Source organism: Cherax quadricarinatus, chromosome 87 (genome assembly GCF_038502225.1).
Source record: "Cherax quadricarinatus isolate ZL_2023a chromosome 87, ASM3850222v1, whole genome shotgun sequence".
Lineage (NCBI taxonomy): Eukaryota > Metazoa > Arthropoda > Malacostraca > Decapoda > Parastacidae > Cherax > Cherax quadricarinatus.
The window spans coordinates 13313446-13335814 of record NC_091378.1 but is presented as its reverse complement, the minus strand read 5'-3'; the positions used below and the strand labels follow the sequence as shown (position 1 = coordinate 13335814).

Sequence of the window (22369 nt, the reverse complement as noted above, 5' to 3'; positions counted from 1 at the left end):
TCATTCTATTAAACCGAGCATAGGTTACTGGCCGTCTTCTTGTCATCAGTGCCAAGGTTGGGAGACCACTCTCTCCTGCCTTCGCATTGGCCACACTCATCTTACTCATGGGTATCTCATGGAGAGGCACCCTGTTCCTCTCTATGAGCAGTGTCAAGTTCCAGTATTGATTAGCCACATTCTGTTAGACTGCCCTCTCTATCAACGAGCACGCAGAATTTACCTCCAACGTCGTCTTCGTTCTACTACTCTCTCTTTACCTTCCCTTCTTGCTGATGGACCCTCCTTTAATCCTGACTCACTGACTTCTTGACAACGACTGATTTACTCCACAAACTCTGATGATACTTTTTGCACTCCCCTCAGCCCTTTCTAGTTCAGTCTCTTGCTGCCCTTTACCCTTTCACCATCCACTACCCCGCTGTTATCCGTAACCTATTACTCATCCATCTCCCTTTTGCCACCTGATGCCCTCCCTTCCTGCCCTGCAGCGCTGTATAGTCCTTGTGGCTTAGCGCTTCTTTTTGATTATAATAATAATGATCAGAAGGGTTATATTAAGGTTATCCATCGGTTTGGGGGAAAATACAGTTTTATGGTTTCACTTTATTGGTCAATCACATCTACATACACATTTGTAGAAAGATTTACATTAAATGTGAAAAATGAATTATGAAATTCATGCTTTCCCCAGGGAAGCAAAAACATGCATAACACGGATATAATTTGTTAGTCTTTGTATTTTCTGGATTTGCTAGGACCTCCAAGAATATACACCTTGCAAACAGAGGAATTACTGTGTATATTTTTCCCAATTATTATTCCATGTATTGTTACCATGAAATATTGAGGAGTGGGCTATACAAGTTGTATTTGTTTCATGTTTAAATAAGCTCAAGTTATGAAGAAAAAATGGAAGAAAACAAAACTCCAAAACTTTCACTCAAGATCAAAATAAAATTTTGTACTGAAGGTTATTTTATAACACACCTTAAGGTAAATTTTTTAATCAGTGAGCAACTTATCCTTGCCACACCTGGGAAGTCTAATACCTTGTTCAACAAGAGGAAGTGAAGCACTCCCATTTTCCCTATTTCCACATACAGTACTACCAATGTACTGCACTGTAGATTATAATCACTGTGATTATAATCTCATACTAGTAAGTCACACCAAGCACAGAGAAGCTAGTAACACTATGCAGAGCCAAAACTTTTCAAATTAGGTCAAAGATTTTGGAATACAGTACCAGATAAAAATAAAAATCTTAAGCAATTTCCCAACAATGAATTTATACCACCTTTTGACAATATACTCTAAAGAGTAATTCAATCTTCTCAAGAGAATCTAATTTGTCAATTGTTTCTGAACAAAAATAAGAGCTTAAAACTTTACACCAACTGTGAGAAATAAATTACTAGAAAGAAATCCCTTCTTTCCTTGGAGAGAAAAGACTTGCAGTATATTCTACATGTTTTGCCCTGGTTACTACTGTATCAGACATGGTCAATATTTTTTCTTTCCAAATATAGGAACCGAGCTGTAACAGTTGTGTGTTTCAAGCATAAATGTACAAGAATTATAAAATTAGATGTTTAAGAAAAATACAACAATTATAGTTGAGACAGTAATCAAATACTGTATTCCAGGCCATGGTATAGCAGGGTATAAAGTAGGAAACTGAAGACAAAACCAGCCAATAACTTCTGAGAATACTAACAGACTGCTTTGTGTTTCAAACTGCCACTGAACTTTAAAAAGTATTTTGTAAAAATTGCCCTGCACCCTGACAATTATCTTCAATTACCAAACTTGAAGAATACTGTAATGAATATAAACATTAATGACCCAAACATTAAATGGTTTTTCAAATTGTTTGAGATTACCAATCAATCTTGGTTATCTCCAATTTTGTCATCAGACGTACCACATGCCATCTTGGTTAACAATAGCTTTTATGTATTTCCTGTGGGGCATCCTCAAAGTGCACCAACTGGCTTTGAGAAAATGTTGAAATAGTAAATTGTCCCCTTGTATTATACTTTTATGTACTGTATTTATCAACAGATAATTCTATTGTACAACCAAACCCTTTTCAAGAGCAGCTATACACAAAATGAGCTGATAAAACTGAATTCCATAAAGCAGATTAGTTATTTCACAATTTGTCAGCAATTATAGCCAGGTACTTGTAGCCCATGCTTTTCGATATATTTTCTCCTAGCATTTTCTATCAACTGTGCTTTTCTACTCTCAAAAGATGTCATTCTTTCTGAAGCTGATTTTCCAAATGATTTTGCTGCTGTACTCAATGCTACTGAGGGTTTAGATATTCCTCCTGGAGGGCTATCACATTTTGAAGTTGTCTTAGAAATATTTGAAATGTGGGATGGACTTTGAGACTGATTAATAACAGGAGTGGAGCTGCCTGTTTCCAGAAGCTGAACACTCGGGCCTGGATGAGCTTGACTTGGAGTCATGGGCCGTGATTCTGGTGTTGGTTCTGGCACATTGCCCTCCAAAAAGTTGGTGATCGTTAGGTCAACATTCTGAGTGTGAACTGCAAACATAAATATACATAATATTAGTTAAGGAAAATCTAGTTTCTTGCTAAAATTATAATATAAAACTTATGCAAAACACAGACTTGCTTAGTAACCTTCAGATATACTGTGCTGCCAAAGAACTTATTATACTCTAATTTTTTCCATTATAACTGGCTGGTAACAGACACATCTGCAGTTGAAAATGCTCAATGGTAGGTGAAACCTAAAAAATAAGTCTTCACTACAGTCATGGCACCGTTACCAACAGCTTGGCACTGTCTCCACCATAATAATTTGCTCTATACAGAAACTGGTATGGCTGTGAGCTCCAGTTAGCTTATACCTATCACTGTGGCCTGGCTATGATGCTTTGATGGAGGTACCACTTACCATATATATTCGTGTATAGCTTGAGATTTTATGACCAAATCTTTTGGCAAAAAGCCAGGGAGGGTCAAACTATTTGTGGATATTACTTTTGGAAGGCTGAAATTCTTAAATACAGAGTGCTTACCACATACTTGATTTCAACACATTTGGTGCAGCATCAAGGTATAGACCATAACCAGTGCAGAGCCCCATATCCACAGGGGATACATTCCAAGCCCTGCCATGGATACTGAAAACCATGGATAGTAGCAAACACTATATACAAGTCATTTTTCATTTATATACATACCTATGATGTTGAGTTTTGGAGGGTAGGGATGGAGGCTGAAAGCAATGAGGTGGTGTGATGGTGACCATGTGGGTGGCAGTGTGGGTGGTAGTGCAGATGATGGGCGACTGAGTGGGTGTGTGCACAGCTGGTGTGGGCAGTAATTAGGGTGGCTGGTGTCTAAATGACTAGTAGTGTAGATGGCATGTTTGGGTGTGTGGGCCATGAAAACATGGGTAAGATGTGGGTATGGGGGCTAAAAGCTATGGGAGAATGGTGAGTGAAAGCACGAGTAAGGTGTGAGGCCATGTGGGCTTAAAGCTGTGGGGGAATGGTGAGTGAAAGCACGAGTAAGGTGTGGGGCTGTGTGGGTTCGAAGCCGTGGGGAAGTGGTGTGGGTGAAATGTGTGCTTGTCAGTGGCCTGGTGTGGGTGGTGATTGGATGATGGGTGACTAGGTAGGCGATTATGCAGCTGGTGGTAATGCGCGTGGTGGGTAGTTACCCACCATCCTCATTACCACCAGCTATGTGGTTAGGTATGTAGACAGTATGTTAGGGTAAAAGGTCAGGTAGTGTGTGGGTGAGGTCATAGGTAATATGTGACCTTAAGGGAATGGTGGTTGTGAGGGAATGGTGGCTGTGGATGAATGGTATTGATGTGAGTGTGTGGCCATGGGGGGGGAAGAATGTATGGGTGGATTGTGTGGGCGAAGGCATGTGGCTGTGTGGGAGTTGTGTGGGTGGAGGTTGCTGGTTGGAATGATATGATTGAAGGTGTGTGGCAGTGGGGGAATTATATGGGCAGGAGAGGCCGGATCGAGTTAGAGGCATGGTATAGGTGAAGGTATGTGGCCATGGAGGATTTATAGGAGCAGGTGGTATGGGAGGGTAGTGGACAGGGAGGCTGCTGCTGGGTGTACAGTAAGGAAATGGCCACAAGGGAGAGAGGTGAATGAACAGTTGATGCAGGCGGGGTGTGGCTAAAGTGGCACTGGATGCATATCGTATCTGTATCTAACACTCAAACATTGTGCCTCAGCTCTCCTTTGTGTGTGATAACCTCCTCCCATTTTGTCACATACCAACTGTTGATTTTAATATATTAAAATATATTACAATCACCACCACGACCACTACCACCTCCACCACCCAGACCACCACCACCACCCAGACCACCACCACCACCCAGACCACCACCACGGCCTCCATCACCACGACTTCCCACTGGAACCACCAATACCTCCCATTGCCACTACCATGACCTTCCACTGCTACCACCACCACAACCTCCCACTGCCAACACCACCACGACCTCCCACCACCACAACCTCCCATTGCCACCACCACTACAACTTCCCATCACCACAACCTCCCATTGCCACCACCACAACCTCCCACTGCCACCATGACCTCCCACTACCACCACCAACCACCACCATCACCTCCCACTGCTACCACTACTACTACTACAGGTCTGCCATCACAAATCCGGCAATCAGACATCCAGTTCCATCACTTAATCGGCACTAATTTCGGCTAGCACAATTCAAATTTCCAGGGTTGCCACACCAACCTGCTGGTACAGGTCCACCATCACAAATCCGGCAATCAGTTATTCGGCACTAGTTTTGGCTAGCATCATTTCAAATTTCCAGGGTCACCACACCAACCTGCTGGTACTGTTTGGTGGCGCTACTTGCTGCATAAGTCATTCCAATTTCTTTTTCTCCATTTATTGTTTTAACCTGCTTACTTTTAGCCCTAGCCATGGTTCCAATGAATAAAAGAAATGTTTCTCATTATGTAAAGCACCTACACAGTACATTATCCATTAAACGCCGGGTCACCATCTGGAGAAGACCCGGGCCGGAATTACCGGCAAATCTCTAATGAATGAATCCATTAAAGATAAGGTGGTTTTGAAGCCACTGTCGGTTGCCATGAGCTCAGTATCGTGATGCAGGAGAATATGCTTTATTATTACGCTAATATCAACACTACAGCTTATTTGCCTATCACAATTGATCTAATATGACATAATAAACAATATAAATAACATAAAACATGTTAAATACTCCAGAATAAATAATATTTGGCATAACACCGAGCAACTCGACGGAGGTATGAAGAGGATATGGTATACAAATACCATTATTGTACAAGCGAGCGCTGTATAGTCCTTGTGGCTTAGCGCTTCTTTTTGATTATAATAATAATAATGTACAAGCGAGCAGCCCATGTCCTTTCGCATGCTATTTCATTACTTTTTAACAAGTCACTAGAAACTAGCACCTTCCCGAAACTACTCAAGACAGCAAGGGTTACACAAATACATAAAGGTGGTGACCCTACAGATGTAAACAACTATAGGCCAATATCAAACTTACCATTGCTATCCAAAATCTTTGAGAAACTCGTGCACAGGAGACTGTATTCATTTATAACGTCACAAAACATACTCAACTCCTGCCAGTTTGGATTCAGGAAAAATAAAAGCACTAATGATGCAATTGTAAAAATGCTAGATCTGCTTTACTCAGCATTGGAAAATAAGCAATATCCGCTAGGAATTTTTATTGACCTAAGAAAAGATTTTGACACAGTAAACCACAGCATCCTACTCCACAAACTTGACCATTATGGTATAAGAGGCCATGCGCTTGCATATTTCAAATCCTACCTAACTAATAGGTATCAGTATGTCACCATTAAAGACACAGCATCATCAACACAGCCACTTGATACTGGAGTTCCACAGGGAAGTGTCCTTGGACCCCTGCTCTTCCTCATTTACATCAATGATCTTCCAAACGTATCCCAACACCTGAAACCCATTCTCTTGCCACCCTCAACACCATTGTTAATGAGGAGCTGCTCAAAATATCAACTTGGATGACAGCCAATAAACTTACACTTAACACTGACAAAACCTACTACATTATGTTTGGTAGCAGAGCAGGTGCTGCACAACTTAACATTAAGATCGACAGCACTCTAATTACCAGACATAATGAGGGCAAATTTCTAGGCCTATACCTCGACAACAACCTGAATTTCAGCACCCATATCCAACACACATCAAAAAAAGTATCCAAAACAGTTGGGATCCTCTCCAAGATATGATACTACATGCTGCAAAATGCCCTTCTCACACTATACCATTCACTCATTTATCCATACCTCACCTACACTATTTGTGCTTGGGAATCAACTGCAGCAATACACCTAAAGCCAATAATAACTCGACAAAAAGCTGAAATAAGAAAAATCACTAATTTCCATCCCTGGCAACACCCCCCCCCCCACTCTTCATAGATCTAAACTTACTCCCTGTTCAGAACATCCACACTTACTACTTTGCAATCTACATGTACAGGACCTTAAGCCTTTGACTGTCGAAGGGCCCAATCCTGAAGTGTCTCCTGGTGTCGCAAAATATTCGAAAAAAAAAATATTATTTTTTCTTATGAAAATGTTAAGATTATTTTTCTGATTGTTTTAGTCCCCCAAAAAAATTTTCCCATCAGTACTTACCGAGATATAGAGTCCTGAAGTTTGCTGAAATTGATCTGCGAGCGGCAACAGCGGCGACTGCAGGTCACCCGGTAAACTTTGATTTACTTGTATTCGATGGTTTCTTGTTTTTTTTCACTATTTTATTTTTTCACATAACTTTTGTGGCCTGTGAGACCAAATTATTGTGCAATGTTTAAATATACACTCGTTGAATGTAACACAATTATAGCAAAAACACTCGTATCATTATAATGTTGCTAAAACTTGTTTACACAAACAAACAATGTAAACAAATGTTTATTATGATTGTTTTATAATATATATACATATGTACAATCACTGGACACTTTTCTAGAAGTGCTGCAGCTTGTGGAATTCTTTGAAACATGGGTATAAGCACAATGGTGTCTTACACTCCTCACACATAAAACGAGTGTCTCTGCGTTTTTGTGGGCATTTTGTGCCCTCTAATACCACTCCTTTCATCCAGCCCATGGACCAGCAGGTCATTTCAAACTTCAAAAAGCTGTACACCAAAGCAATGTTTCAAAGGTGCTTTGAAGCGATCTTGGACACTGAAATGACCCTAAGAGAGTTCTAGAGGAATGACTTCAATATCCTCAGTTGCATAACCCTTATAGATAAGGCTTGTGGCAGGGAGTAACTTCTCTACTTGGAGAAAACTGTGGCCAGAATGTACCCAAGAGAAGGATTTCGAAGGGTTAGAGGATGACCCTGATGACCCTACGCCTGTTCTGGAATCTACAGTGGACCCCCGCATAACGATTACCTCCGAATGCGACCAATTATGTAAGTGTATTTATGTAAGTGCGTTTGCACGTGTATGTTTGGGGGTCTGAAATGGACTAATCTACTTCACAATATTTCTTATGGGAAAAAATTCGGTCAGTACTGGCACCTGAACATACTTCTGGAGTGAAAAAATATCGTTAACCGGGGGTCCACTGTATTGTGGCTTTGGGTAAGTCCATGGGGTTGGATGTGAGTGGTGAGGATGTGGAAGAGTTGGTGGAGGACAACAGAGAAGAGCTAACCACTGAGGAGCTGCAAGACCTTAATAATAATCATAATAAAAATAATAAGTTTAGTTCTTTGTAAAGGTTACAATGTGTAATTACAATTTTGATTTGCTAAGTACAAAGATAGCCACTATCATGCCGAGGCATTTCAGGCAAACTACAGTGGACCCCCGACATTCGATGGCATCGACATTCGATGCATTTTAACGCAAAAATTTTGCCTCGACATTCAATGGAAAACCCAACATTTGATACGATTCGTACGAGACGTGTCCACGTGTGGCCTGAACTGCCCCGTGTGTGCCAGTGTGCGTGCATCTAAGGATACATTCGGTACATTCCATATTATCCATATTATCACTGTGTTTGGTGCTTGTTTCTGCAAAATAAGTCACCATGGGCCCCAAGAAAGCTTCTAGTGCCAAGCCTTCGAGAAAAAAGGCACTAATGACTATTGAAATGAAGAAAGAGATAATTGCAAAGTACGAAAGTGGAGTGCGTGTGTCGGAGCTGGCCAGGTTGTATAGTAAACCCCCAATCAACCATCTCTACTATAGTGAGCAGGAAAACAGCAATCAAGGAAGCTGTTGTTGCAAAACTTTGTTTTCGAAACAGAGATCGCTAGTGTTAGATGATGTTGAGAGACTGTTATTGGTTTGGATAAATGAAAAACAGATAGCAGGAGACAGCATCTCTCAAGCGATCATTTGTGAAAAGGCTAGGCAGTTGCATGATGATTTGGTAAAGAAATTGCCTGCAACTAGTGGTGACGTGAGTGAATATAAGACCAGCAAAGGTTGGTTTGAAAGATTTAAGAATCGCAGTGGCATACACAGTGTGGTAAGGCATGGTGAGGCTGCCAGTTTGGACCACAAAGCGGCTGAAAAATTATATTTATTATTATCACACTGGCCGATTCCCACCAAGGCAGGGTGGCCCGAAAAAGAAAAACTTTCACCATCATTCACTCCATCACTGTCTTGCCAGAAGGGTGCTTTACACTACAGTTTTTAAACTGCAACATTAACACCCCTCCTTCAGAGTGCAGGCACTGTACTTCCCATCTCCAGGACTCAAGTCCGGCCTGCCGGTTTCCCTGAATCCCTTCATAAATGTTACTTTGCTCACACTCCAACAGCACGTCAAAAATATGTGCACGAATTCAAGGAGTACATAGAGGCTGAAGGATTGAAACCTGAACAAGTGTTTAATTGTGATGAAACAGGCCTGTTTTGGAAGAAATTGCCAAGCAGGACCTACATTACTCAGGAGGAAAAGGCACTCCCAGGACATAAGCCTATGAAAGACAGGCTTACTCTTCTGATGTGTGCCAATGCTAGTGGTGATTGCAAAGTGAAGCCTTTATTGGTGTATCACTCAGAATCTCCCAGAGCGTTCAGGCAAAAGAATATCCTCAAGGCTAATTTGTGTGTGCTGTGGAGGGCAGACAGTAAGGCATGGGTCACTAGGGACTTTTTCTATGACTGGTTACACCATGCATTTGCCCCAATGTGAAAAATTACCTAATTGAAAAGAAATTAGACCTTAAGTGCCTCCTGGTATTAGACAATGCCCCTGGTCATCCTACAGACTTGGCAGAGCAACTTTCTGGGGACATGAGCTTCATTAAGGTCAAGTTTTTGCCTCCTAATACCACTCCTCTCCTGCAGCCCATGGACCAGCAGGTCATTTCCAACTTCAAGAAACTTTACACAAAATCTATGTTTCATAAGTGCTTTGTAGTGACCACAGAAACTCAACTGACTCTAAAAGTTTTGGAAGGATCACTTTAATATCCTCAATTGTATAAACCTTATAGGTATGGCTTGGGAGGAAGTGACTAAGAGGACCTTGAACTCTGCTTGGAAAAAACTGTGGCCAGAATGTGTAGACAAAAGGGATTATGAAGGGTTTGAGGGGGAATTCAGGCCTAAAATTTTTTTTTTTTTATTTTTCGTTCGATTTCTTTCATTTTTTTTGTACGTAAAGAAGCACCTTTCAATAGTAATGTGACCAAGTTTCAATAAGATAGCTCAAAAAACAACTGAGAAAAAAATTATTTACTAATAATCATACATAATCATACATATTGCAAGGTACCGTCGAAGTGGGACTTGGAGAAGCTGTTTTGGCATTATCTACGCATAAAACAATGCTAAACTGTATTTCTAGTGGATTGCCGTTCTGTAATTTATCCTTTCTTCATTCTTAAAAAAATAAATTTTGTATGTTTTTTGACTTTCAGCCAAATATCTGACTTTTGCCCTCACATAAATCAAAAACAAATTATGATATCTCAAAAAGCGATCCACTAGCTTGTAAAACAATCTTTCCTTTATGTTCTCTGTGAATTTCATTACATTCCTGCTATTATTAACTTAGTTACTTGCTCATATATGTGAATAACTTACTTCCGAGATAATCCACGAAACAGCCGGACCACCTTTTTTTTTTTTTTTTCCGAGAAAATAACATTTTTCTCAGTCTTATACTGCATTACGAGTGTATATCATAGTTAACCATGTTCGTTTTCTCTAATATAAGGACCCTGGAGGTGAGAGAAAGAGAATGTAAGCCCCTCTCTGAGAATGGGAATCTATTATTCCCGATGGAGCGCTCTGGGAATATTCCATATATTATTCATTCTGGAGTATTTACCATACTTCTTTGTTATTTATATTGTTTATTATGTCATATTAGATCAATTGTGATAGATAAATAAGCCGTAGAAGCTATAATAGCGTTATATTGAGCCATATTCCCCGGCCACCCCCGAGACTGGAATTTTCCATGACGTCAGCAAAATGGTGTCGGGAGGTTCCTGGTTGGTTGGAACTCTACGTATAAGTCCCACCTACTGTATTATGATGCCAAATCGTCAATTATTATCTTAGAAAGAATAATACAGTAAATACACGAAAAAAAAACGGAAAAAAAAAAATAAATTGACGACAGGTGAGCACACCTGTCGCGGGTGGTGACGTAACCCTAGGTGTATTTAAATGACCATAATTCCTTGTAGGAATGTCGTAGAACAATGATTCTGGTACCATTGTGTTGCCAGAGAGTTAAGCTATTTTTCTATAAGATTAACTCAGTTTGTGAATTTTTTTCGGAAAAAATTTTTCGTTCGTGTTATCCCGGAATTCCCCCTTGAGGCTAACCCTGAGAATCCTATGCCAGATGAGGAATCCATTGTCACATTGGGGAAGTCCTTGGGGTTGGAGGTTAGTGGGGAGGATGTGGAAGAGTTGGTGGAGGACAATGAAGAATTAACCACTGATGAGCTGCTAGATCATCTTCAACAGCAAGAGGCCAGACCTGAGGAAACTGCTTCAGAGGAGGGGATAGAGAAGCTGAAGAAGTTGCCTACTTCAAAGATTAAGGAAATGTGTGCAATGTGGCTTAAAGTGCAAACCTTTCTTGATGACAATCACCCTAACACAGCTATTGCAAGCCGTGCTGGTGACTATTACACTGACATGTTGTGAACCACTTTAGGAAAGTCATAAAGGAATGAGAGGTACAAGCCTCTACGGACAGATGTGTTGTGCGACAGAAGTCCAGTGGCTCTCAAGCTGGTCCTAGTGGCATTAAAAGAAGAAGGGAAGTAACCCCGGAAAAGGACTTGCTACCTCAAGTGCTAATGGAAGGGGATTCCCCTTCTAAACACTAACACCATCAACACTCTCCCCTCCTCCCATCCCATCAATCATCACCAGATCTTCATTAAAATTAAGTGTCAATTATTCTATTGTTATTAATCTATTGTTATTGTTGTTATTGTAATTATTCTATTGCATTTAACTTAATATTTCATGTGGAAAATTTTTTTTTTTCATACTTTTGGGTGTCTTGCACGGATTAATTTGATTTCCATTATTTCTTATGGGGAAAATTAATTCGACTTTCGATATTTTCGACATTCGATAGCTCTCAGGAATGGATTAGTATCGAATGTCGAGGGTCCACTGTAATCCTAATACATAGTAACTAATTAAAACTAGATAAGAGAATAGTACATAGTAATTATACCTAAAACTAAACAAGGAATAGTGGTTAGCTGTTTTACAATCTTATTTGGACTTAATAAATCTTATGTATATTTAGTATAAAATCAAATTTACAAGGAATGGTGCAGGTGGTAATATTTTATGGAATGGCAGAATTAAAAGCCAGGTGGCCACATGATAAAACTAATCAGTAGATGTTTGGTTGATTTGGTTAATATTGTGAGATAAAATGATTTTTTAGCAGAATCCTAAATTTATAAGCTGTCTGGGGATCCTTGACCTGTTCCGGTAGCAAGTTCCAGATCCCCAATGGAATAAAGGACACCAATGGAAATAAGTCACTCTGTCTGACTTTTTTGGGTTATCCTAGGTTCTCTACACATATGCTGCTATGTACGATAATTCTATGTACCTGTATTTGTGTATACCTGAACAAACTTACTTACTTACTTACTTAATCTTTGGGCCTTTTATGTGCATAGCGTTCTTGCATAGTGAGAGTCTTACTCAAGGGATGTTGAAAAGTGCCTTATGCCTTGTACTGTGACTGTGCATTCTGTTGTAACTGTCGAGGAGTAGTTTTAGAGGAGGGTTTACAGTAGAGTTTAAAGTTCTGTATATGTAGTAGGCACAATAATAAGAGTGTATGTCTTGTATATTTAGCAAGTTGAGTCTTTTGAAAAGTGGTGGGGTGTGCTGTCTAGCACAGTAGCTGGTTATCACCCGCACAGCAGCTTTTTGTGCGGGTGATCACCAGCTCCTGTGCTAGACAGCACACCTTCAACCAGAACAGCAACAGACTGCAGCTGAGGATGTTGCTTAAGAGGAGGAAGAGAGGGGAGAGAATGTGCCTTCTTTAGTGATTAAGGACATGTGTGCAAAGTGGAATGAGTTGCAAAGTTTTGCGGAAAATTATCACCCTAACAAAACTGTTGCAAGCCGTGTCTGCAACACGTTCAGTGACAATGTCTTGTCCTATTTTAGGCAAATCTTACAGATACGCCAGAAACAGGCCTCTCTGGACAGATTTTTTGTGCAACAAGAGTGCAGCAACTCTCAAGCTGGTCCTAGTGGCAGTAAAAGACAAAGAAGGGAAGTAACCCCAGAGAGGGCTTTGATACCTGAAGTCCTTATGGAGGGGGATTTCCCTTCCAAACAATAAACTCTCCTTCATCTCCTCTCCTCACCTTCTTCCATATGCCAACAAGAGTCTTCATTAAAGGTATGTAATGTTTATTTATCATTAAAATTAATGCTTTATATTTATTTCTCATTGTTTTCTGTATGTAAAACTACAGTTATTCTTTAAAAAATGTATTTTCTGTTAATATTTTTGGGTGTCTGGAATGGATTAAATGGATTTACATTATTTCTTATGGGAAAATTACTTCAGTTTATGACCATTTCAGATTTAGGCCAACCTTCTGGAACAGATTAATTATGAACACCAGGGGTCTACTGTATAACAATACAGGAGAAGCCTGGGGGACATGACTAATGAACAGAAGAAATAGTGTTATAGTGCCACAAATGTTTACATTATGAACTATTTTTAAATTGGTATTCTTTTAATTTTGTGAAATTGGCCAAAACACTGAATTCTGATCACTTTATAGGGTAGCTGAAATAGCTGAATGAGCAGTTGCTTGTACATATTCAATTGATAGAATGGAAGGCATACTAGTAAAATAGCTAACAATTTTGTCAACTGGAACAATCGGACTGAAATTCGGCGAAATCACTGGTGCATAAACTATGCACAGACTGCTAACTTTGCTCCTGCATAATCCCCAAAGTTTTCCATCAAATTTCCTACTTTTCATATTATTAACTTCAGGAAAAGATTATCATTTTAGAATAATTTTTTTTTCTTATTGGACATTGAGAGAAAGTTTCATTTTGGGGGTCTGGACAGTGCTTGTTGATGCAAAAGTGTTTGGTACATAGCTCTGAGTGGTAGACAACTGTGGGATGTCTGTCTTATTAGCCCACACCTTTCATACATTTCAATAAAAAACTTTTTTTTTTCAACAAACCGACCATATCCCACTCAGGCAGGGTGACCTGATAAGAAAAATGAAAGTTTCTCTTTTTAAATTCAGTAATGTACACAAGAGAAGGGGTTACTAGCCCCTTGCTCCAGGCATTTTAGTCACCTCTTATGACACGCATGGCTTACGGAGGAAGAATTCTGTTCCGCTTCCCCATGAAGGTAAGAGGAAATAAACAAGAACAAGTATGAAAATAGAAGAAAACCCAGAGGGGTATGTATATATTGGCTTGTAGTAGGTTGGTAGACAGCAACCACCCAGGGAGGTACTACCGTCCTGCCAAGTGAGTGTAAAACGAAAGCCTGTAATTGTTTTACATGATGGTAGGATTGCTGGTGTCTTTTGTCTTTCTCATAAATATGCAAGATTACAGGTATGTCTTACTACTTCTACTTACACTTAGGACACACTACACATACATGTACACATTTATTTATACACACTCATCTGAGTTTTCTTTGATTTTATCTTAATAGTTCTTGGTCTTATTACTTTTCCTTTTATATCCATGGGGAAGTGGAATAAGAATCTTTCCTCCGTAAGCCATGCGTGTTGTAAAAGTCAACTAAAATGCCAGGAACAATGGGCTAGTAACCCCTTTTCCTGTAAAGATTACTAAAAACAATAAGAAGAAGAAAATTGTCAAAGTGGGAAGTCTGAATGTGCGTGGATGTTGTGCAAACGATAAGAAAGAGATGATTGAGGATGTTATGAATGAGAAGAAGCTGGATGTCCTGGCTTTAAGTGAAACAAAGCTGAAGGGGGTGGGAGAGTTTCAATGGAGAGGAATAAATGGGATTAGGTCAGGGGTTTCAAATAGAGTTAGAGCTAAAGAAGGAGTAGCAATAATGTTGAAGGATAAGCTATGACAGGAAAAGAGGGACTATAAATGTAATAATTCAAGGATTATGTGGAGTAAAATAAAGATTGGATGTGAAAAGTGGGTTATAATAAGCGTGTATGCACCTGGAGAAGAGAGAAGTGTAGAGGAGAGAGAGAGATTTTGGGAAATGTTGAGTGAATGCGTGGGGAGTTTTGAATCAAGTGTGAGAGAAATGGTGGTTGGGGATTTCAATGCTAAAGTAGGTAAAAATGTTATGGAGGGAATAGTAGGTAAATTTGGGGTGCCAGGGGTAAATGTGAATGGGGAGCCTTTAATTGAGCTATGTGTAGAAAGAGATTTAGTAATAAGTAATACATATTTTATGAAAAAGAGGATAAATAAATATACAAGGTATAATGTAGCATGTAATGAAAGTAGTTTATTAGATTATGTATTGGTGGATAAAAGGTTGATGGGTAGGCTCCAGGATGTACATGTTTATAGAGGGGCAACTGATATATCGGATCATTATTTAGTTGTAGCTACAGTTAGAGTAAGAGGTAGATGGGAAAAGAGGAAGGTGGCAACAACAAGTAAGAGGGAGGTGAAAGTGTATAAATTAAGGGAGGAGGAAGTTCGGGTGAGATATAAGCGACTATTGGCAGAAAGGTGGGCTAGTGCAAAGATGAGTAGTGGGGGGGTTGAAGAGGGTTGGAATAGTTTTAAAAATGCAGTATTAGAATGTGGGGTAGAAGTTTGTGGTTATAGGAGGGTGGGGGCAGGAGGAAAGAGGAGTGATTGGTGGAATGATGAAGTAAAGGGTGTGATAAAAGAGAAAAAGGTAGCTTATGAGAGGTTTTTACAAAGCAGAAGTGTTATAAGAAGAGAAGAGTATATGGAGAGTAAAAGAAAGGTGAAGAGTGGTGAGAAAGTGCAAAAGGAGAGCAGATGATAGAGTGGGAGAGGCACTGTCAAGAAATTTTAATGAAAATAAGAAAAAATTTTGGAGTGAGTTAAACAAGTTAAGAAAGCCTAGGGAAAGTATGGATTTGTCAGTTAAAAACAGAGTAGGGGAGTTAGTAGATGGGGAGATGGAGGTATTAGGTAGATGGCGAGAATATTTTGAGGAACTTTTAAATGTTGAGGAAGAAAGAGAGGCGGTAATTTCATGCACTGGTCAGGGAGGTATACCATCTTTTAGGAGTAAAGAAGAGCAGAATGTAAGTGTGGGGGAGGTACGTGAGGCATTACGTAGAATGAAAGGGGGTAAAGCAGCTGGGACTGATGGGATCATGACAGAAATGTTAAAAGCAGGGGATGATATAGTGTTGGAGTGGTTGGTACTTTTGTTTAACCCTTTCAGGGTCCGTCCCGTAGATCTACGGCTTTACGTTCAGGGTCCAAACCGTAGATCTACGCCATGAGCTCAGCTTACTCTGATAAACTGTGAGTGGTACATTTGGGCCTAGATATGAGAGAATACATCTAGGTGGTATGTGTGCACCACATAAAACAGATCCTGCAGCACACTGTGTATAATGAGAGAAAAAAACTTAAATCATGATTTTTCGATTAAAACAGCAACTTTGCAGTGTTTTTTCGTATGTTTTTTATAGTTGTATTTGCGATTTCTTGGTCTCATTTGATAGAATGGAAGACATATTACAGAAATAGAGATGATTTTGATTGGTTTTAGCACTGGAAATGGCTTGAAACTGAGCTCAAAGTAGCGGAAATGTTAAATTTTTGCCGATATTCAAGAGTAAACAAACGACCTCACATGCCTAATACACACCAGCTGGTGGGTCTAATATACATTCACAAATATGGTGATGATATTTATACAATTATTACAGTATTGCATAACAGTAAATCTTCTATTTTTTGGTGTGAATAAAAATTCATTATGTGAATAAAAAATCAAAATGGAATTTATTTGTAAAGCCTCAAAACATAACTAATGAACAGAGGAAACGTTAGTTTAGTGCCAGGAATGCCTACATTGTTTATTCTGGACCCTATTTTGAAATTGGAATATTTTGAACTTTGTGTTAAATTGGCCAAATTAACAATTTCCGATCACTTTATTTTGTAGTTGAAACAGTTGACTTGGAGATTTCTTGTGCTCAATCGATAGAATAGAAGTAATACTAGTGAAATAGCTAAGAATTTGGTTGATTGGAATAATGTAATTGGCCTAAAATGGGAGTCAAAGTCGGCAAAATCGCCGATTCGTAAATGTCACTGACACATCAAAATTCGCGAGAGCATAATTTCGTCAATTTTCCACCAAATTTCGTACTTTTTGTTTTATTACCTTCACAAAAAGATTCTCTACGATTTCATAAGAAAAAATAACAAATTTTTTTTTTTTTAAATTCTTGGACACTGGTGCGTAACTCCAGATTTGGGCCTTGGACCCTGAAAGGGTTAATAAATGTATGAAAGAGGGGAAGGTATCTAGGGATTGGCGGAGAGCATGTATAGTTCCTCTATATAAAAGGGAAAGGGGACAAAAGAGACTGTAAAAATTATAGAGGAATAAGTTTACTGAGTATACCAGGAAAAGTTTACGGTAGGGTTATAACTGAAAGAATTAGAGGTAAGACAGAATGTAGGATTGTGGATGAGCAAGGAGGTTTCAGAGTGGGTAGGGGATGTGTAGATCAAGTGTTTACATTGAAGCATATATGTGAACAGTATTTAGATAAAGGTAGGGAAATTTTTATTGCATTTATGGATTTAGAAAAGGCATATGATAGAGTGGATAGAGGAGCAATGTGGCAGATGGTACAAGTACAGTGTATATGGAATAGGTGGTAAGTTATTAAATGCTGTAAAGAGTTTTTATGAGGATAGTGAGGCTCAGGTTAGGGTGTGTAGAAGAGAGGGAGACTATTTTCCGGTAAAAGTAGGTCTCAGACAGGGATGTGTAATGTCACCATGGTTGTTTAATATATTTATAGATGGGGTTGTAAAGGAAGTAAATGCTAGGGAGTTCGGGAGAGGGGTGGGATTAAATTTTGGGGAATCAAATTCAAAATGGGAATTGACACAGTTACTTTTTGCTGATGATACTGTTCTTATGGGAGATTCTAAAGAAAAATTGCAAAGGTTAGTGGATGAGTTTGGGAATGTGTGTAAAGGTAGAAAGTTGAAAGTGAACATAGAAAAGAGTAAGGTAATGAGGGTATCAAATGATTTAGATAAAGAAAAATTGGATATCAAATTGGGGAGGAGGAGTATGGAAGAAGTGAATGTTTTCAGATACTTGGGAGTTGATGTGTCGGCGGATGGATTTATGAAGGATGAGGTTAATCATAGAATTGATGAGGGAAAAAAGGCGAGTGGTGCATTGAGGTATATGTGGAGTCAAAAAACGTTATCTATGGAGGCAAAGAAGGGAATGTATGAAAGTATAGTGGTACCAACACTCTTATATGGGTGTGAAGCTTGGGTGGTAAGTGCAGCAGCGAGGAGACGGTTGAAGGCAGCGGAGATGTCCTGTTTAAGGGCAATGTGTGGTGTAAATATTATGCAGAAAATTCGGAGTGTGGAAATTAGGAGAAGGTGTGGAGTTAATAAAAGTATTAGTCAGAGAGCAGAAGAGAGGTTGTCGAGGTGGTTTGGTCATTTAGAGAGAATGGATCAAAGTAGAATGACATGGAAAGCATATAAATCTATAGGAGAAGGAAGGCGGGGTAGGGGTCGTCCTCGAAAGGGTTGGAGAGAGGGGGTAAAGGAGGTTTTGTGGGTGAAGGGCTTGGACTTCCAGCAAGCGTGCGTGAGCGTGTTAGATAGGAGTGAATGGAGACGAATGGTACTTGGGACCTGACGATCTGTTGGAGTGTGAGCAGGGTAATACTTAGTGAAGGGATTCAGGGAAACCGGTTATTTTCATGTAGTCGGACTTGAGTCCTGGAAATGGGAAGTACAATGCCTGCACTTTAAAGGAGGGGTTTGGGATATTGGCAGTTTGGAGGGATATGTTGTGTATCTTTATACATATATGCTTCTAAACTGTTGTATTCTGAGCACCTCTGCAAAAACAGTGATAATGTGTGAGTGAGTGTTGAATGATGATGAAAGTATTTTCTTTTTGGGGATTTTCTTTCTTTTTTGGGTCACCCTGCCTCGGTGGGAGACGGCCGACTTGTTGAAAAAAAAAAAAAAAAACATGCATGTGTAGTGTGACCTAAGTGTAAGTAGAAGTTGCATGTTTGCAAGACAGAAAAAAGACACCAGCAATCCTACATTCATGTAAAACAATTGCAGGAATAAAAAAAATTAGTACAGTGGACCCCCGGTTTACGATATTATTTCATTCCAGAAGTATGTTCAGGTGCCAGTACTGAACGAATTTGGTCCCATAAGGAATATTGTGAATTAGATTAGTCCATTTCAGACCCCCAAACATACACGTACAAACGCACTTACATAAATACACTTACATAATTGGTCGCATTGGGAGCTGATCGTAAAGCGGGGGTCCACTGTATTAATAATAGTAACACGGAAGAATTTTATCCCATTTTAAATTCCTTGTTCCCTCTGCATGTTGATATACAAGTGTTTGGAGATGGTTATAAGACTACTGAGCAGTAGACAGCTATCAGTCATCCATTTATGTTTTATCAGGTGAAGGTTGTGGGTCAGCTGTTAAGGTTTATAGTATGTACCGCTGCAGCACCAGCAGCCACTTTCTCCCAGGCCATAGAAATTTCTGAACAGAAACATTTTCATGCCTGAGCTACCTTTTCTAAAACCTTACAGGATGTATGTTTAGTCAAAACTGATTGAAAATATTCCCAATTAAAGCTTGTTTTTCACACAATGTACATAGCATTCCCACTCCTTAGTTACTCAGCTACTTTGTAGGTTATATAGACTTGTAAAACAATTGTAAATTAGGTTTTCTATTATGTATTTTATTTACAACAATAAATGTATTTAAACTGAAAGAATCCCATTAATCATAAATACAAATATGTACAAACTTACCTAAATCTCTCTTAATTTGTTCAAGGGAAATATGTGGCAATACTTCTTGTACCTGTTGGGCCATTCTGTGCACTTCAGGATTCAACATGGGATTTGCCGCTGCTGCTGCCTCTCTGGCAAGTCGCTTCATGTATTCCACCTGACCAGTAACACACACACACAGATTTACAAATATAACTTTTTTTGCAGAAAATATATTATATTTTTTCAAAAGTTAAAGTAAAAGAAAAAAGTATTCTTCTTAAATACAAGTATTTATTTTATTTATTTATTATCACACTGGCCGATTCCCACCAAGGCAGGGTGGCCTGAAAAAGAAAAACTTTCACCATCATTCACTCCATCACTGTCTTGCCAGAAGGGTGCTTGACAGTGATGGAGTGAATGGTTAAATACAAGTGATGACGAAATTAAAATAAACAATTGGACCGAAGAGTTAGCATTATATCATATATACATATTCTATTCTCTGACGAAAACCTAAAACACTGTACAGCAAAACTGTTGTATGCTTATAATGTATATGTTATGTAGATATACCTGTACATTTACTACCTTCTATTGTAACCCCTTCCACTATTCTACTCTGTAGCAAAGAATATCTTAGTATGCTTTCTGTGCCTATTCATTACTCTGTAATTACAGTGTCTGCTTTCCTATTGATAGTGTTAGGACATACTTACATAATAAATGCAGTAATCATGTCTTTATTTTCTATCAGCTAACAACAGTATATATAATGCTTTTAATCATAGTAATTCATTTTTTTTAGTTCCAAGATTCATTTGTTGGTCTTCTGACTTTTTTTTTTTTAACTTATCCACCTTTAAAGCAACAGGAGTAACCACAGACACATATTTAGTACAATAAAAAAATTAACCCTGCATTTAAAAGGTTTTTTATTTTTTTACACACTGGCTGTCTGTCACTGAGGTAGGGAGACCCAATAAAGAAACACTTTCACCATCATTCACACTATCACGTCTTACTAGAGGTGCAAAGACACGACAGTTTAGATTTCCCTCTAAACAGCAAATATCCCAAATCCCTCCTTTAGAGTGCAGGCATTGTACTTCCCACCACTAGAACCCAAGTCTGGCTAACCAGTTTCCCTGAATCCCTTCACAAAATACTACCTTTCTCACACTCCAACAGCTCGCCAAATCCCATACCTGCTGAATGTCCAAGCCCCTTACACACAAAACCTCCTTTACCCCCTCCCTCCATCCTTTCCTAGGGTGACATCTACCCTGCCTTCCCTCCACTACAGATTTATACACCCTATAACTCATCCTATTTTGCTCCAGCCTCTTTAAGTGTCCAAACCACCTTAACAACCCCTCCTCAGCCCTCCAGATAATACTTATAGTAACTCCACACCTCCTCCTAACCTCAACCTACAAATTTTCTGCATAATATTTACACCACACATAGCCCTCAAACACATCTCCATTGCCTCCAGCCTCCTTCTCACTGCAACATTCACAACCCATGCTTCACACCCATATAAGAGGTTGATACAACTATACACTCATGGATTACCCTCTCTGCCTCCTTGGATAACGTTCTTTATCTCCACAGATACCTCAATGCACCACTCACCTTTTTTACCTTCATCAATTTACAAGAGATTTTTTTTAATTCTTTCAGTAATAACTATCATATACCTTACCAGGTATATTCAACAGGTTTATTCCTCTATAATTCTTACACTCTCATTTGCTCCCTTTGCCTTTATACAAAGGAACTATGCATGCTCTCTGCCAATCCCTTCCTCTGCCCTGCCCTTCCCCTCACTCATACATTTATTAACCCTTTAAGGGTTTCTGATGTACTAGTACGGCTTACGCACCAGGGTTATTGACGTACTGGAACGCCTAAATTCTAGCGCCTTCAAATCTAGCGAGAGAAAGCTGGTAGGCCTACATGTGAAAGAATGGGTCTATGTGGTCAGTGTGTGCAGTATAAAAAAAAATCTAGCAGCACACAGTGCGTAATGAGAAAAAAAAACTTTGACCATGTTTTTGGAATAAAACAGCGATTTTGCACTGTATTTTTGTATGGTATTCTAGTTTTCCTGGTCTCATTTTATAGAATGGAAGACATATTACAGAAATTGAGATGATTTTGATTGGTTTCACAATGAGAAGTGCCTTGAAATTGAGCTCAAAGTAGCAGAAATGTTCAATTTTTACCAAAGTTCAAAAGTAAACAAATCATGCCAAGCGTCCAATACACGTCAACTGGTGAGTCCAATATTTTTTCACAAGTGCGCTGATATTATTTATACAATTTCTACACTAATGCAGTAGTCTGCATAACAGTAAATCTTCTATTTTTTGTAAGAATAAAAATTCAAAGTGGAAAGCCAAAGAAATGTAAGAGGGGCCTGGGGATGTGACTAATGAACAGAGAACTTATTTTAGTGCCAGGAATGTCTTTCTTGTTTACTCTGGACCCTATTCGGAAATTGGCATCTTTTGAAATTTGTGTGAAATTGGCAAAATTGCTAAATTCTGACCACTTTATTGGATAGTTGAAATCAGTAAATGGGTGGTTTCTTGTACTCATTTGATGGGAAAAATGGAGTTCTAGCAAAATAGTTATGATTTCTGTTGACTAGTACACTGGAATTGGCTAAAAATAGGGTTCGAAGTGGGCGAAATCGCCGATGCGTAAACATCGTCAAGACCGCTAACTTCACGAGAGCATAATTCCAT

At 39.1% G+C, this 22369-nt stretch overlaps 1 protein-coding gene across 1 annotated transcript in view; it reads right to left on the bottom strand.

Moving 5' to 3' along the window:
- Positions 1-591: 591 nt before the first annotated feature.
- The window catches only part of LOC128703846 (lipid droplet-regulating VLDL assembly factor AUP1), a 168237-nt gene continuing 146459 nt past the window's right edge, over positions 592-22369 (bottom strand). The window contains exons 7-8 of the mRNA XM_053798687.2: positions 19650-19788; positions 592-2560 (exon numbers count right to left, since the gene is read on the bottom strand). Of these exons, the coding sequence (XP_053654662.2) occupies positions 2169-2560; positions 19650-19788 (531 nt within the window). The 3' untranslated portion in view covers positions 592-2168. The remainder of the gene's footprint in view (positions 2561-19649; positions 19789-22369) is intronic.